The sequence below is a fragment of the Thunnus albacares genome, chromosome 3 (assembly GCF_914725855.1).
Source record: "Thunnus albacares chromosome 3, fThuAlb1.1, whole genome shotgun sequence".
In the NCBI taxonomy this organism is placed as follows: Eukaryota; Metazoa; Chordata; class Actinopteri; order Scombriformes; family Scombridae; genus Thunnus; species Thunnus albacares.
In genome coordinates this window covers 23,969,427-23,984,322 of record NC_058108.1, presented here as the reverse complement: position 1 = coordinate 23,984,322, position 14,896 = coordinate 23,969,427, and the positions used below count along the sequence as shown (strand labels likewise).

The 14,896-nt window shown below is 37.3% G+C and overlaps 2 protein-coding genes across 4 annotated transcripts; one reads left to right on the top strand and one right to left on the bottom strand.

Annotated features, from left to right (window-relative positions):
- Positions 1-833: 833 nt before the first annotated feature.
- ucp1 (uncoupling protein 1) lies at positions 834-5,627 on the top strand. Its single transcript, XM_044347165.1, has 7 exons — positions 834-995; positions 1,159-1,296; positions 1,527-1,731; positions 3,080-3,277; positions 3,414-3,515; positions 3,858-4,038; positions 5,137-5,627. The coding sequence occupies exons 2-7, from the start codon at positions 1,171-1,173 to the stop codon at positions 5,249-5,251; spliced, it is 927 nt and encodes a 308-aa protein (XP_044203100.1). The 5' UTR covers positions 834-995; positions 1,159-1,170; the 3' UTR covers positions 5,252-5,627.
- Positions 5,628-5,674: 47 nt separating this feature from the next.
- elmod2 (ELMO/CED-12 domain containing 2) lies at positions 5,675-12,631 on the bottom strand. 3 transcript variants are annotated; one of them, XM_044347167.1, is made up of 10 exons: positions 12,503-12,628; positions 11,922-11,944; positions 10,148-10,301; positions 10,014-10,042; positions 8,941-9,038; positions 8,674-8,803; positions 8,301-8,434; positions 7,015-7,083; positions 6,742-6,875; positions 5,675-6,621 (listed from the first exon to the last, which is right to left on the bottom strand). In XM_044347167.1, exons 3-10 carry the CDS (start codon positions 10,290-10,292, stop codon positions 6,464-6,466), a joined length of 897 nt encoding a protein of 298 aa, XP_044203102.1. In that variant the 5' UTR covers positions 10,293-10,301; positions 11,922-11,944; positions 12,503-12,628; the 3' UTR covers positions 5,675-6,463. The 3 variants fall into 3 exon arrangements, with proteins under 3 accessions (XP_044203102.1, XP_044203101.1, XP_044203103.1); XM_044347166.1 differs by lacking the exon at positions 11,922-11,944 and having other exon boundaries at positions 12,503-12,631; XM_044347168.1 differs by lacking the exons at positions 11,922-11,944; positions 12,503-12,628 and adding an exon at positions 12,304-12,472.
- Positions 12,632-14,896: the final 2,265 nt, after the last annotated feature.

Sequence of the window (14,896 nt, the reverse complement as noted above, 5' to 3'; positions counted from 1 at the left end):
GTAACGGTATGGGGAACGGTATTATGAAATAGGCCCGAGCAGCACTGCCAAACTGCTGAGAGGCCGAACATTGTGTGATGCAAAGCCCTTATCTGATCCACAGTGAACTTCAGTCACCAGCTCACGTCACAACTTACACCCAGCACTTTTTTTTAGTGTCCTTTTTCCCAAAAATGTGGAAAGTCTCTGGCTGTGACAGCTGTTATTAAGAAATCATGAATGAACAACATGATATGATTAGTTTTATATGAACAAATGAGCAAATACTGCAAAATACAGTAACTCCACTGCAAAAGTGAAAGGACAACGTGATGTGAGGTGGTTGTAAAGTCTGTCATTTAGCCAATCAGCTTCGAACGCTTTCCCTGTTCAGCTGTTCTGTCACTGGCTGAAAGCAAAGACAAGCCTCCAATGACCCTGCCTGATATTGTTATGATGGCTGTTGTTAAGCACAGACACTTTGGTCTAATGAAGTAAATTATTACATAATATTAATCCGGACACAGAATAGGACAAAAATCTGCTGATATTTCCATTTCTACTCACTGTGCTGAATGCAAATGTAAACATGAACATGGTGTTGATTACATTTGAAGGCAGAAAAATAAAAAAATGAAATATTAATATTAGCATACGGACATGTTTGAAAATATACCAACATTTTGATGAAAAGATACTTAAGTTAGAGTCACAGAATGGGGAAGTAAAACTTGTTGTTTTTCTGAAAAGTGCCTGCACTGTGGGGTAAATTGAACATTGACTTTCTGACAGTCGGTGGACTTTGAGTTGACCCGGCAGAACAGGAGTACACAGTAACGCCTCTCTGTGGATGTCATAAAGACGCCAGCCAGAAAATATATAAGTACAGAGCAAAAGATGCATCTTTCCTTTCTGTGGAGTGGTGCCCTTTATGGATTATAATCTGGTCTATCAAAATCCTTCCTGAATCACAAACAACAAAGGATCAAAGGAATCTTAAATTTTAGACAAACAACGTAAGTGTGTTTTATGTTTTTTTTTTTTATGATCAATCTATACTTTGACTGTTGAACCACTGTAGTCCATATAAAGATGAATGCTTTTTATATGAGGTTGATGTTCAAATGGTGGTTTCAACACTGATTTATGCATTCTGTATGTGTGTCTGTGTAACCCAAGAAATAGGAAAACATGGTAGGACTTAAACCCTCAGATGTTCCCCCTCCGCTGGGGGTGAAGATGGCGAGTGCTGGAGCTGCAGCTTGTATAGCTGATATTGTCACATTTCCTCTGGACACAGCCAAAGTCAGACTACAGGTATGTGGTTCAACAACACTGACAAAGACAGAGGGAAATCATTGTTCATCCATCTCCAGAAACACAGTGTGATGAGTAGCTTGACTTTCAACTTAGTCCACCTCAGTACCCCATGAATCAATGCACTCATTAACACTTCTGTAGCTTCATGATGCATCATTTAGTAAAAACCTTTTAAACTTTTGTTCTGTAAAGCTGGTTTTAGCCTTGAGTACTATCTGTGACCCCAGATTCAGGGAGAGAAGGCGATGGAGGCAACCAAAAACATCCGCTACAGAGGAGTGTTTGGGACGATCAGCACTATGATCCGGACTGAGGGGCCCAGGTCTCTGTATAACGGGCTGGTAGCCGGGCTGCAGAGACAACTGTGCTTCGCCTCCATTAGAATTGGCCTCTATGACAATGTCAGAGATTTCTACACTGGTGGAAAAGAGAGTAAGTGGTTACTTTTTAAGTACATTCAGGGTTTCTTTTCTTTTCTTTTTTTTTTAACGACACATAAACTGAGCTTTCACAAATCAGGTTATACCTGGGTTATAGATTTAAATGTCCTACTGTCATTAACAAAAATCCTTAGATGAAAGATGAATGTCAACCCCAATCAGTTGTACTTATGTAGCCCAAAATCACAAATTTGTCTCAGAGGGCTTTAAAATCTGCACAATTTACGACACCTTCTATCCATAGACCTTTGATTTGGACAAGGAAAAACTCCCAAAAACACATGGGGGGAGGGGGGGGGGGATTGGGAAAGAGGAGGAAGAGGAGGAGGAGGAGGAGGAGGAGGAGGAGGGATCTCTCTTCCAGGACAGACAAACATGTAATAGGTGCTGTATGTGCAGTATAGACAGATGAGGCAGTGGTAGAATTGCAATATGGAGAAACAGAATTACAATATACGTACAGTAAATAAAGCACAGCACATATAATATGAAGTAAATATTAAGTGTAATAAGGTCAAGAGTTTCAGGCAGGTGTTAAAGACATTTTGTGCCTTTTCCCACTAGTGGAATATGAATTTTACAAAGATCAATAACAAAATGTAAAAATACTCCTTTATAAGTAAAAGTCCGGCATTCGAAATCTTAACTAAGTAAAAGTACACAAGAATTAGCAGCAAAATGGCAAAATTATTATGCATATAATTATGCAAAATGAACCCATTGAGTGTTATGTTTATCAGATATATTTGTTGTAAGACTAACTGATTCATTAGCATGTAGGCAGCATTTCATGTCAAGTTAATAAATACATTTTTTAAACTGATCATGTGTTTTACGTGTAGAATCATGATCTGAAAAATAACTGAAATAAATGTAGTGAGTAAAAAGTACAATATTTACCTCTTAAATGTAAAAAAAAAAAAAAAAGTGGAATTTAAGTATAAAGTGGCACAAAATGAAAATACTTGAGTTAAGTGCCTAAAAAAATGACACTGTTAAAATCTAGTCAGATATGCGTTCATGAACGACATCTTTTTATTGATTAACTCTAACTGGTTTGTAGTGTTTATACCTGTCTGCTTGTACTGTTTAACATTGTTAGGACAAAGAGTTGTGAAACCTTGTTTTTCTCTCTGTTTTATCTGTCAATTTTAAGTTGAGTTGGGACGACAGTACGGGCGCAAATTAGCTGTTGAGACACATTTATATCGATGTTCTTAAAAAGTCAATGTTGATTAATGTGCACTGTCTCCTATAAATACATAAAACTGTATTTAAGTACAGTATTACAGTATTAAGTTATATTCCACCACTGGTTGTTTTCATCTATCCCTCTCTAGACCCGGGTGTACTGCTTCGTATCCTGGCCGGCTGCACTACAGGCGCCATGGCAGTGTCCTTTGCACAACCTACTGATGTGGTCAAGGTTCGGTTCCAAGCCCAGATGAACCTGGATGGCGTGGCTCGTCGCTACAATGGAACTATGCAGGCCTACAAACTCATCTTCCAGAATGAGGGCTTACGTGGACTCTGGAAAGGTGCCGTTAAAGAAGCATTCCTCTTAATAAATTATCATGATGACAGCAGTTAAACAAAGACTCAGAAATGCTTTATAACCTACTAGTAAAGCACCAGTTTGGATATTTTCTCTTAAATGAAAATGGCTTCTTCCAGGTACACTACCCAACATCACAAGAAACGCACTGGTCAACTGCACAGAGCTGGTCACATATGATCTGATCAAAGAGGCCATCCTTAGACACAAACTGATGTCAGGTGAGCGAGCGTGCATGTGTGCCTGAGCCTACACACACATACACACACACACACACGCACACACACAAACAATGTCATCCCAGAGAGACAGCTGCTGATTGGGCAGAAATCCACACACCCTCCTCTCCCCCCCTTCAACTCCACCTCAGCAGATAACAGAACACATGCTGGTACAGAACGTGGTGTAATGATTAATATTACATTTACATATCTCAATCATTTATATTGCCCTATTCACAAGATTACATAATCTGCTGACATGCAGATTAGAACACATCTAAGAACAAAGGCTTCACGCTTCAGGTATCAGTTGATAAATCTTTTCCACAACTCTCTCCACAGATAATCTGCCGTGCCACTTTGTGTCTGCGTTTGGTGCCGGCTTTGTTACCACTGTGATCGCTTCCCCGGTAGATGTGGTGAAAACGAGGTACATGAACTCACCACCGGGCCAGTACAAGAGTGCGATCAACTGCGCCTGGACCATGATGACTAAGGAGGGGCCGACTGCTTTCTACAAAGGGTGAATTTCTCTCTCTCTCTCTCTGACATGAAAATTACCCAATATGTCACAAAACAACCCAAAAATGTTGTCCAATGTCCAAAAGCTGAAAACAGATTTGTGTATCAGAACTTTGTTTTTTTCTTCTTCCCCCTCCCATTAATCAGCACGACCCCTCAGATTTATCTGGTGACCCTTTGAAGAGGCCCGACCCCTAGGTTGGGAACCGCTGGACTAAACTAGCTAACTGTATATAAAGTAGTTCAAACTAGCTCCACCTCCAGCAACTACAACAGTAACATGCTGCTTACACACTGATGCTTCAGTATAAATAATCTAATGATGTCATATATAATAATATATCAGTCAAAGGGACCAAACCACTACTTTTACTGCAATACTTTAACTACATCAAGCTGATAATACTTATGTACTGTTACTTAAGTAGAATTTTCTTGCAGGACTTTTAATTGTATCAGTACTTTTACTTAAGTAAAGGATCTGACTACTTCTTCCACCACGGAGCATTTTACTGTTATTATTTGATCGATCGACACTTTACAAGTGTGAGACAATAATTTGTGTAGGAAAGAAGAAAAAACTAAGCTCTGATACATTAATTTGGATTTACATTTTAGAATTTTTCTCTTTCTTTTTGTTGTGAGGTTTTATCTCTTTCGGTCTTATTTATTTGAAATCATGTGAGGAGTTTAAAGGGGAAATATCCCTTTGGTGGAACTGCTAACTCAGACATCTGAAACAAGGAAACACAAGTACACACTGTACTTTACATTTCATGTAAAGTTTGGGAACCTAATTTAACCTCAAACAATGCAGTGTAATTTACAATTTTATCATATATTATCTCATGTAAATTTTTACCTGAAAAGTAACAGATTTTGTGCAGCTGTTAAATAAATGTGGTGAAGAAAAAAGTATTTCCCTCTGAAATGTAGCGCGGTACTAAGTAGCAGAAAATGGAAATACTCAAGTATAAAAAGTATTTGAGTAAACGTACCTAGTTGCTTTCCATCACTATAAACAATGCGACATCAGCAGGCAAAGTCCAGCCTTAATTCTGTCCTACAAACATCTAATCAGTTTCTTTGCCTCTTGTAGATTTGTGCCCTCGTTTCTGAGGTTGGGATCGTGGAACGTCGTCATGTTCGTCTCATTTGAGCAAATCAAGAGAGCCATGATGGTCACCAAGAAGAGGTTTGACACCAACAACTGAGATTCCTGTTTCAAAGTCTGACTGAGAAACCTGAACCACTGACGGGTTGGCACATCAATGAAGAAACCTCATGAATGTCAACTGATATTTTCCGTTTTATTCTTCTTGTCCTTGTCTTGGTGACAGAGAACAAAATCCTTTGTTGAAAAAGGATGCTTGTATCCAACAATATGCTGAATTCATGTATAAAAAGACTCATAGTTCTCCTTTTTATATTTATAATTTGTCATAATGAGAAGTTGAGCTTGCACTTACAGACCTGTAAATCTAAATCTGCCTGTTATACATTTTAGGCAGCTTAACAAGTGCACCTTTATATGATAAGTACTAATGGTTTATGTAAATCCTAAATATATATTTGACTTGTTTTACAGCCTTCCTGCTTGCTTATTTCACTCGCCTTCTCACACACGGACACGAATCACATTTTAAAACATCAAAATGTGTATTTATTAAGTTTGAGCAAGATGTGTTAGTCATTACATACCTTCCTCAAAAGCAAATCACAGCATTAAAAAAAAAAAAATTACCGGTAATGAAAATGCAATATCAGGCTTAAGACATACAAATATATTGAAAAAGAGGCAAATAACCATTTTTGACATCACCTATATTACATAATACAGATTGTATTAATGCCATCAGCGGGGGAAACATTAAACTGAGCACACATTTTAAGATGACGGCACCACGACGGAGCGTCAGAAAATGGAAATGATTCCTTACATCAAGTTAAATCCATGGTCTCTGGACATAAATATCAAATTCCTGAGCCTCATTTACATAAATACAAACAAGACAGTTAAAAATATGGTGGCTAATCACCATTTTTCTATAACTGTCTTTAAACTGCAACAATTTGGCTGCTTGCTCACTGAAAGTGCTTAAACACTCAGACCCGTCCTCACTACAGCTCTCATTACCCCTTTATTGAAGGACAATTAACCACTGGAATGGCTGACTTTTGAGGTATAGGGTGGTAGATTTGTGCTATATTTTAGTTTTCCCTTTAGTATCACTGTAACAACATGAACCGAGCATGACTAATGAATCACAAAACCAAATATAACAGCTTTTATCAATTTTTGAGGAACGTGAGTGACTCGAGCAGCTCGTTTATGTTTTTTACGAGCAGCACTGCTTCCTTCTACCTGATCGAACAACATCAGGGGGTCACCGAGAGGTCAGGGGGGATATTATTCCTGAATCATGTTAGTTTTTAGTGCGGTCAGTGAGTGTGAGGGACACATCAGGGTCCTCTAGATGTGTCTTGACTATGTTATGGAATTTTTCTCTGTACTGATTGAACTCCATGATGCTTTCTGGTTCTTCTGCCACCCAGAATTTATCGAATTCATACGCCAGGTAACCTGTCAGAGGAGAAACAAGCAGGATTAAGGATTAATTATATCACTCTCTATTAAAAGAAGGTGTTTTGTATTTGTGCGGCAGAGGTGTAAATATTAAAGAGTGATATGATTTTTTCTTACAGTATAGCTGATGAAAGTGCTGGAGCTCAGGTGTGCCGAGTACTGTGTTGTAGAAATGCGGTTTCAAAGCACCACTCTTCATGAGGCTGTAGGCCATTTCTGTCAAATTGATCCCAACTATGGCATATGAATACCTGGAATATATAACATAAAATAAGAATGAAGTGCCAAAAGTGTACACATGGAAATAAAAGATCTGCAGCAATAATAATACATTGATTTTTTATGAAGATCCAACTATTGACACAACATTGACAACAGAATGTCTCTTACCCTAGTTTAGGATGGTTTGCATGAGACAACACCTGACGAGCCTCTTCTGTGTAGTTTTCACTGAAAAAACTGTGACAGAACAAAAACATTACAGTACTGATCCTAAACTTACACTGCTGGTCAGTGTTCACCAGTAAACCTGTATTCACTGGGAGTGATCATAACCATTGAGAAAAAAAATGAACATGCTACTTGTTACTTTTTAAGGTGATTTTTTTTATTTGAATTGCTAAGATGTCACTAAAACCTCATATTTTTATCTTTTGTAGACTTAATAAAGTCAGAGTTGATCTGTGTGAGTGCTATACGCTCTAATGATCTGACAAAGGCACACATCTCACCTGTTATTTCATCTATGTTGTCTAAGCTTTGTAGCCTTTGGGCTCCCCAGTGTTTAATCAGTTGGGGGACTGATAACTGCAGAGCCTGTTTTTCCATCAAGCAGAGTAAAGACAATATTCTGACACGGTTTTTATTTCATAGGGAAGCGACAGTATGTGACATTATAGGCTACGAGACTGTGAGGTGAAAAGCAACATGTAGACGGCTCCACACAGATAAATTATTGACAATGGATTTGTCCAGTTTAATTTTTAGACATAGAGAGCATGGGGTTTTCCAAAATGCAGTTTTTAAGTGTTGTTATGTACTAGTTATGTGTTCAAATCATAAATACAGAAAAAAGGAGGAGGTTCTTTCACTCTCATCAATGAGTCTGTGAAACAGCAACTAATGTGAGTATGCATTTATTATAGTGAAAATATATCTGATAACCTTTGTTTTGCTTGGTTTTACTGTATCTTATCCTCCTATTAACGCACACAGCTGGGAAGCTGGTCTGAGGGTCATCATTCTGTGGCTTGCTTGTTCAACTCTCTGTATCTGTGGCATTTTCTACTCATTTCTTCTTTTTTGTTGCTTTGGTTTTTTTTTTTTCTCCTTTTTTAAATTCTAGTTTAACGCTTCTTTTTCGCACGGCAGCAGAGATAAGAATGCCCCAAAGAGATTTAAGCCCATTTAAAAACAAACTAAATTATAAAAATTCTGTGCATCTGTACACGTTACAACAAAACATTTACAGAATACTTCCCACTAACATTTGCGAGCTTTACATCAACTTCAAATTTTATAACATATTTCTCATTGTTGCCCTTTAATGTGAATGTAGCTATGTTTAAAAAGGTATTTCCATGATCCTAGATCCATGGTGATCACGTTGCTTCTGTGCTGGTATTAGCCATGTAATTTATCATACTGTATATGTGTCTCATTCATTGGGTACTCACACAAGGTTGATTAGGCCCAGCAGTCCCATTCCTCTGAAGTCAGTCTTGGGGTCATCTCCTTGGAATCCGATGTCTCCCCACTGTTTGGTGATCCTCGAGTCCAGTTTGACTGTCGGCATCAACAGGTCCCAAAGCTGAAGGTACAAATCATTCCAGAGTTACGCATCTTTATTGCTGCTGTACTAAAGCTGGCAGCTGACAGGTGCAATGACTAATGTGATCTAACATAGTGTACAACATTTCAGATTAGAAATCAATATTAAAATACTACATTCTACATCATATTATTTTACTAATTTATGCTGGGACATATAATAGTTCTATGAAACGGTAAGCATGTGGCTATAACATTTACAGCCACTGCTTTACACACCTTCAACAGCATGGCCTCGTGTTCTTGGTTCTCTGAGCTGAAGATTTCCTTTCTCAAGTCTTCCACAGATATAAACAGGCTGTTGTATCCTGTTATCTGCAACAAACAGATGTGTAGGCTTTCCTTGAACCTGGAAAAGAAGGAAGATTGGACCAATAATTAAACCACTAAATCAGAAAAATACTCAGGACTGAATATTATTTGAAAATTAAAGAACTGCAGGTGACAAGCAAACTCAGCAAAATAACAGATAAGAAGTGACCTTACATGGGACTTTTCTGGGGTTTGACATTCTTCTCTTTCATAATTTGATCCACACATTGTTCTAAATCATCCTTTCTGGTTTCCAAAGCACCTCTTAAAACCTACAGAGGAAGAAAGCAATGAGAGTAAAGACAGGCAGAAAACTGGCACAGTGGCTGCTATATAATATACTGTAAGCTGTCAACCCCAGTGGAAAAATTGCTTTTCAAAGTCAGCCTCCGAAACAATGAAACAGATGACCAGGCACTTCTGTTTCTACACCGTATGGACTGTTGATTGGGAAATGCTTACCAAGCTATAATCATAAATAACAAGGAGAGTCATTTCATCAGAGTCTGGCAAGTGTAGCGAAAGATAAAGACTGATGAAGTTCACAGGGTGGGTCTTTAATAGAGTCCACACATACTATAGCCTGACAGGTACTGAACAAGTGTTTCTTTTACACTTCTCTGTGGGCCCATGTAGTTTAAACCCTGTTAGTCTTCTAGCTCTACATGATGTTCTGACTTTCTGTTAGACACCTCAGGTCCACCCATTAAAGACCGCTGGCAGACCCAAAACCTTAACAGAGACTGTCAGGACAGAGATTTTTCCATATGCAGCAGTCATATGTAGACTCATGTCTGCTTCATTTTGATTAGTGACTTGCTTCATTACTGATTACAGACCAGCAATATGATGACGAGCCCTTGTAATTTGTCAATTAATTAATCATTTTTTAATTTCTTTTTTATTAAGGTACTAATAAAATACCAACAACTTTTTCTGACCTACAGTCAAAAAACAAAATCAAAAAACAAACAAATCAATGTCAAACAATGATATGAAAGGATATGAAAACAGATTAAAACAAGCAAATTGTCACTTTTCAGAAGATTTTTAATGTTTGATTGCACTAAAGCAAACATGTTTTGTCTTTTAACAGCTATTTAAAGAAACTTGAACATACAATAATAGAAATACTGGTAGTAGTGCTACTTTTAAACTAATACTGAAACTGTCCTGGCTATTAGAAACAAAATGATCCCTTTTACCTGCCATAAAACTGACAGTTGCCAATGGTATGATTTTCTTACCTTGTTTTTTGATGACTTGAGAGAGTATTCTACAATTGGACACAAGAGGCAGATGAAACACTTTATACAAACAGTGGAAAAAATATATATAGTGAGCAGCAAAAATAGGACATATTCAAGATGATTTACTTCACCTGCTTTTGTCGTCCTGGTTGCTCCTGGCTTGTATCCAGAGCAGATTCTCTGCAGCTCACATTTCCCTGTAACCTGCCTGATGAGCCACTTCAGCCAGTATCTCAGGAAGGATGTGTAGACGTACTGCCAGATGTACCCAAACATGTTCAATTTCTACAAACATGAGCAGAGAAGAACAAAATTCAAACAGAACAACTTAACAAGTCTAACAAGCCAATTAACACGTATTTTCAACATTCCTCTGAACCTCTAGTGTCTCATGAACAAGCTGCGTATATATATATATATATATCATATTATTGAATAGGGCTGCAGCTAATGATTATTTTCTTTATCAATTAATCTCAAGTTTATTTTCTTGATTAAGCAATTATTTGTAAAAATAGTGAAAAAATGTGTTCACAGTTTCTTAGAGGCCACGGTGATGTCTCCAGTTTACTGTCAAATGACAAGACAAAAAAATGCACATTGTCACATTTGAAAAGCTGAAACCAAAGAAAATTCTGCATTTTTGCTTTAAAAAATTACTGAAATGAATAATAAATTATCAAAATAGTTGCTGATCAATTTTCTGTTGATTGACTAATCGATTAAACGCTGCAGCTCTGTTATTGAATATTATTATTGATAGCAGCACTTTGGGGTTTTATAATCTATAAGAAGGCAGAAGTTGAAGATGATATGTTTTGTATGAAAATCTTAATCTGCAAAGTAACTGGTGTCTGTAGCTGTCAGTGGAGTAAAAAGTACATTTGTCTCTGAAATTTTGTGTAGTAGACATAACACGCAAATACTCAAGTAAAGTATAAGTACCTCCAGTGGTGGAAAAGGTACTTAGATCCTTTACTTAAGTAAAAGTACCAATACAACAATGAAAAAATACTCCTTACAAGCAAAAGTCCTTCATGAAAAACCCTTTTTAAGTAAAAGTACATTAAAAGTATTTGCACCAAAAGGCACTTAAATTATTAAAGTGAAAGTACTCATTTCGTCCCACTGACTGATATATTAATATATATGACAACATTAGATTATTAATACTGAAGCATCAGTGTGTAAGCAGCATGTTACTGTTGTAGCTGCTGGAGGTGGAGCTAGTTTGAACTACTTTATATACAGTTAGCAAGTTTAGTCCAGTGGTTCCCAACCTAGGGGTTGGGCCCCTCCAAAGGGCCACCAGATAAATCTGAGTGATCGTGAGATGATTAATGGAAGAGGAAAGAAGAAAAAACAAAGTTCTGGTACAGAAATCTGTTTTAGTCTTTTGGACTTTATCTGTAATCTTTGATTTTTGGTGAAATATTGGATCATTTGAACATTTATTGAAATGAGACCATGTGAGAAGTTTAGAGGGAAAAATCACTATTTGGTGGAGCTGTTAACAACTGATAGACATGTGAAATGTGACCCAGACTACACACTGCTTTTTGTAAGACGTCAAAAGCCAAAAAGGTTGGAAACAACTGGTTTCATCTTTAATAATGTTTTGTATTGTAAAAGCTTGTTATATTATCCATTGTATCAAATCTCCGTCTGAAAAGTAACTAAAGCTGTCAAATAAATGTAGTGGAGTAGAAAGTACAATATTTCCCTCTGAAATGTAGTGGAGTAAATCAAAATTGAACTTAAGTAACTTACACTAACTTGTGTAAATGTACTTTCCACCACTGCTGGCAGCTAGCTATCAGTGGAATAGAAAGTATATTTCTCCCTGACATGTTGTGGAGTAGACATGACACGAAAATACTCTAGTTAAGTACAAATACTTCTTACCTGTAACGTTACCTAAGTAACGACTGCCAACGAAACACACAGATCTGATCACTATGAATAGGATTACTGTGACTGCTGTTTGTGTCATTCAGAGTACTTGACAATGACCATTGTTCGAAGATGAGACAATAATGTGTTTTTAAAACCATATAATTCATTAATCAGTGTATGAGAAGATCAGCTGGTCATTTAAATCCAAATCGATACATTTAGACTGAACTCAGTTATTCAAACAGCCATAACAATAGTGTTGCGGTTAGCTAGCATTATAGCTAAGGCTAACTTAAACGTGTCCATTTAGCTAACGATAACATTACATCCAGCGTGAGTTGAGTATCGCTACTGCACATTTATGTTAGCAAAGTGATATCTGGTTAGTTACCTCTGATTGCAATTGACAAACTAGCCGGCTTTAAAACTCACAGATGACAGTTAACCGGGGCAATGTAAAGACAACAGGTTGTCATTGTGTTCGCCTAACGGTAGCTATTGTTAACCTAGATCAGGTTTAGTCGCTAGGATTAATGTGCTTGATAGTATTTACGACGAGCAAGAAGCTGATGTTAATTTGTGATTCTTACCCTAGTATTGTCGCTGATAACAAAAATATACCCAAACTTAACTTCACATACAAGCTATAGCCGACGGCCGTGTGAACGGTTAGCAACGTTTCCTTTGACAACAGTCTGGCTGTGATGCGTTCAGGTTTAACAGCCGTTGCTAAGCTAGCATTAACAGGCACTCAAGAAACTGGAGATTTGTTGTTTTGGATAACATTCATAATTATATATAGATTTATTTAAATGATTTTTGTGGTTGGAGGTATTGCAATAAATGTCAAAAAACCTTTTAAAACTTTTGGAAAATAACACAATAATAATAATTTCATGATTAATGCAATTCACATGCCGTCTTTGAACATAGCACATGCCAGCCTGTCAATGACGGTCTAGACGTCAATGTTGCTGCAGCGCCATCTACTGTCCAATTTGTAGTAATAGGACCCTCTAATGTACAGATTGATGTGTTTGATGTGATGTTGTGTTTTGTGTTCAGTGGGATGAAGAGCAATATTACCTTTGTAATTCAGCTGCTGATTATTCTCAGCAAATTTCACACCCATAAATCTAAATGGTCCAGCTCCAAACCCTGCTTTCATCGGTGTATTGTTGAACTCAAGCAGTATAATGCCTTAATTGAAGATGTGAAGAACAATAAATCTAAGAAGACTTTCAATATTTTAAAGGACCAGTGTGTAAGATTTAGTGGCATCTAGCAGTGAGGTTGCAGATTGCAACTAACTGAATACTGAATACCCTGTCCCTCACCTCCCCCTTTCAATCGTGTAGGAGAACCTAAGGTGGCTGCAAAACTCTCCAAAAAACGAAGCAAAAAGCCCTCTGTAGAGGTATGGTTTGTCCATTCTGGGCTATTGTAGAAATTAGGGATGTGCAGATACCCCAGTATTTGTATTTGTATCTGTATTTGTTGAGGCAGCAAAACTATTTGTATCTGTATTTGTATTCAAATAAAAGTAGAAAGAGGCTTAAAAATATTGTTTTTGTTTTTATTGCACTTTTAATTTTAGAAAATTAAAGTGTTACAATAAGAATTCATGAATAAACTACCTTACGAAGTAGGTCCCCACACCAGGTTTTGAACTGGAGTCTCCAAGATCATAGACAACTGCGCTGATTACTGAGCTAAAACTTTACTCATCGCCTCTTTGTAGACAGACCTCTATTGTAGACAGACTCCCATTTATATACCCATAACACATAGACAGCACACCATGTAACATGTAGGGAGGAACTTCACAGGCAATTATTGCTTTGCATTTTTCATTTATTGCCTATTTTTTACAATCTAACTTGTGGAAAGGAGAAGGGGAACAACAGGTTATGGAGAGTCCCTTTGGAGCACTTTGCATGTGTCAGTAGCTCAGCTTTATCTCTGAGGAACACCCCCAACAAATAATTTTTAAAATATTTGTATGAAACAAATATTCGTATAAAACCCACTATTTGTGCTTTGCCAAATAATGTATTTGTATTCGGGCACACCCCTAGTAGAAACATGGCAGTGCAACATGGTGGCCTTTGTGGAAGAGGACCCGCTCCCAATGTAGATATAAAGGGCTCATTTTAAGGTAACAAAAACACAACGATTCTTATTTTCATGAGATTATAGTCTGTCCTGCTAGATGCCAATAAGTCTTACACACTGGTCCTTTAAAGGAAGTACATTTTATTTTAACTCTAAAAGAACAATGACCAGACTCAAGACTCATCTGGCTTCCACAAAGGTTTGTTTGTTTTGTTTTGTTTTTACAGTTTTTGTATGACAATTGTTGTACCTCTTAGTTTTGGATGAAACTTTTGGATGAAAAAACAACAAAAAACAACTAATATGTCCCTGTGTTTGCCATCCCCAATTCAACCACAAGATGCTGCCAGATCCCCACTATAACTATGTGTTTTAAATTGTTATCAAAGTCTGTTTATAATTAATATAGATAAATCATATAATTTTCCTGATATTTAACATTAAGTAGCCATGACTCAATTGACACATCTGAGTTGTAAAGTTGTACACTTGCTGTGTCATCATAATAACGTCTAGCCACAAATGGTGGCAGACAGACCACACATCTTTATCGCTTAATGATATTTCCTCTCACCAATTGTTTCATTTTTTCCAAACTGGGTGCACACTTTCACCCTGAAGCACAAGTCTGGCATTTCAACAATGAGTGCAGCCTATCTGACCGTGCACTCTACTGTAATTAAGTCGCGGTCTATCTTCTCACCTACAGTAATCAGTCCCTCTGGGCTTTTAAAGGCAGGAGGTCTATCCTATACAATTACTGCATTCCAAGAGGAACTCCTGTCTCAGATCAGGCCCAGGCTATATTTGAAAACCAAATCCCCAAAGTAACAACTTAGATCAGTGATCACCAACCCTGCTCCTGGAGA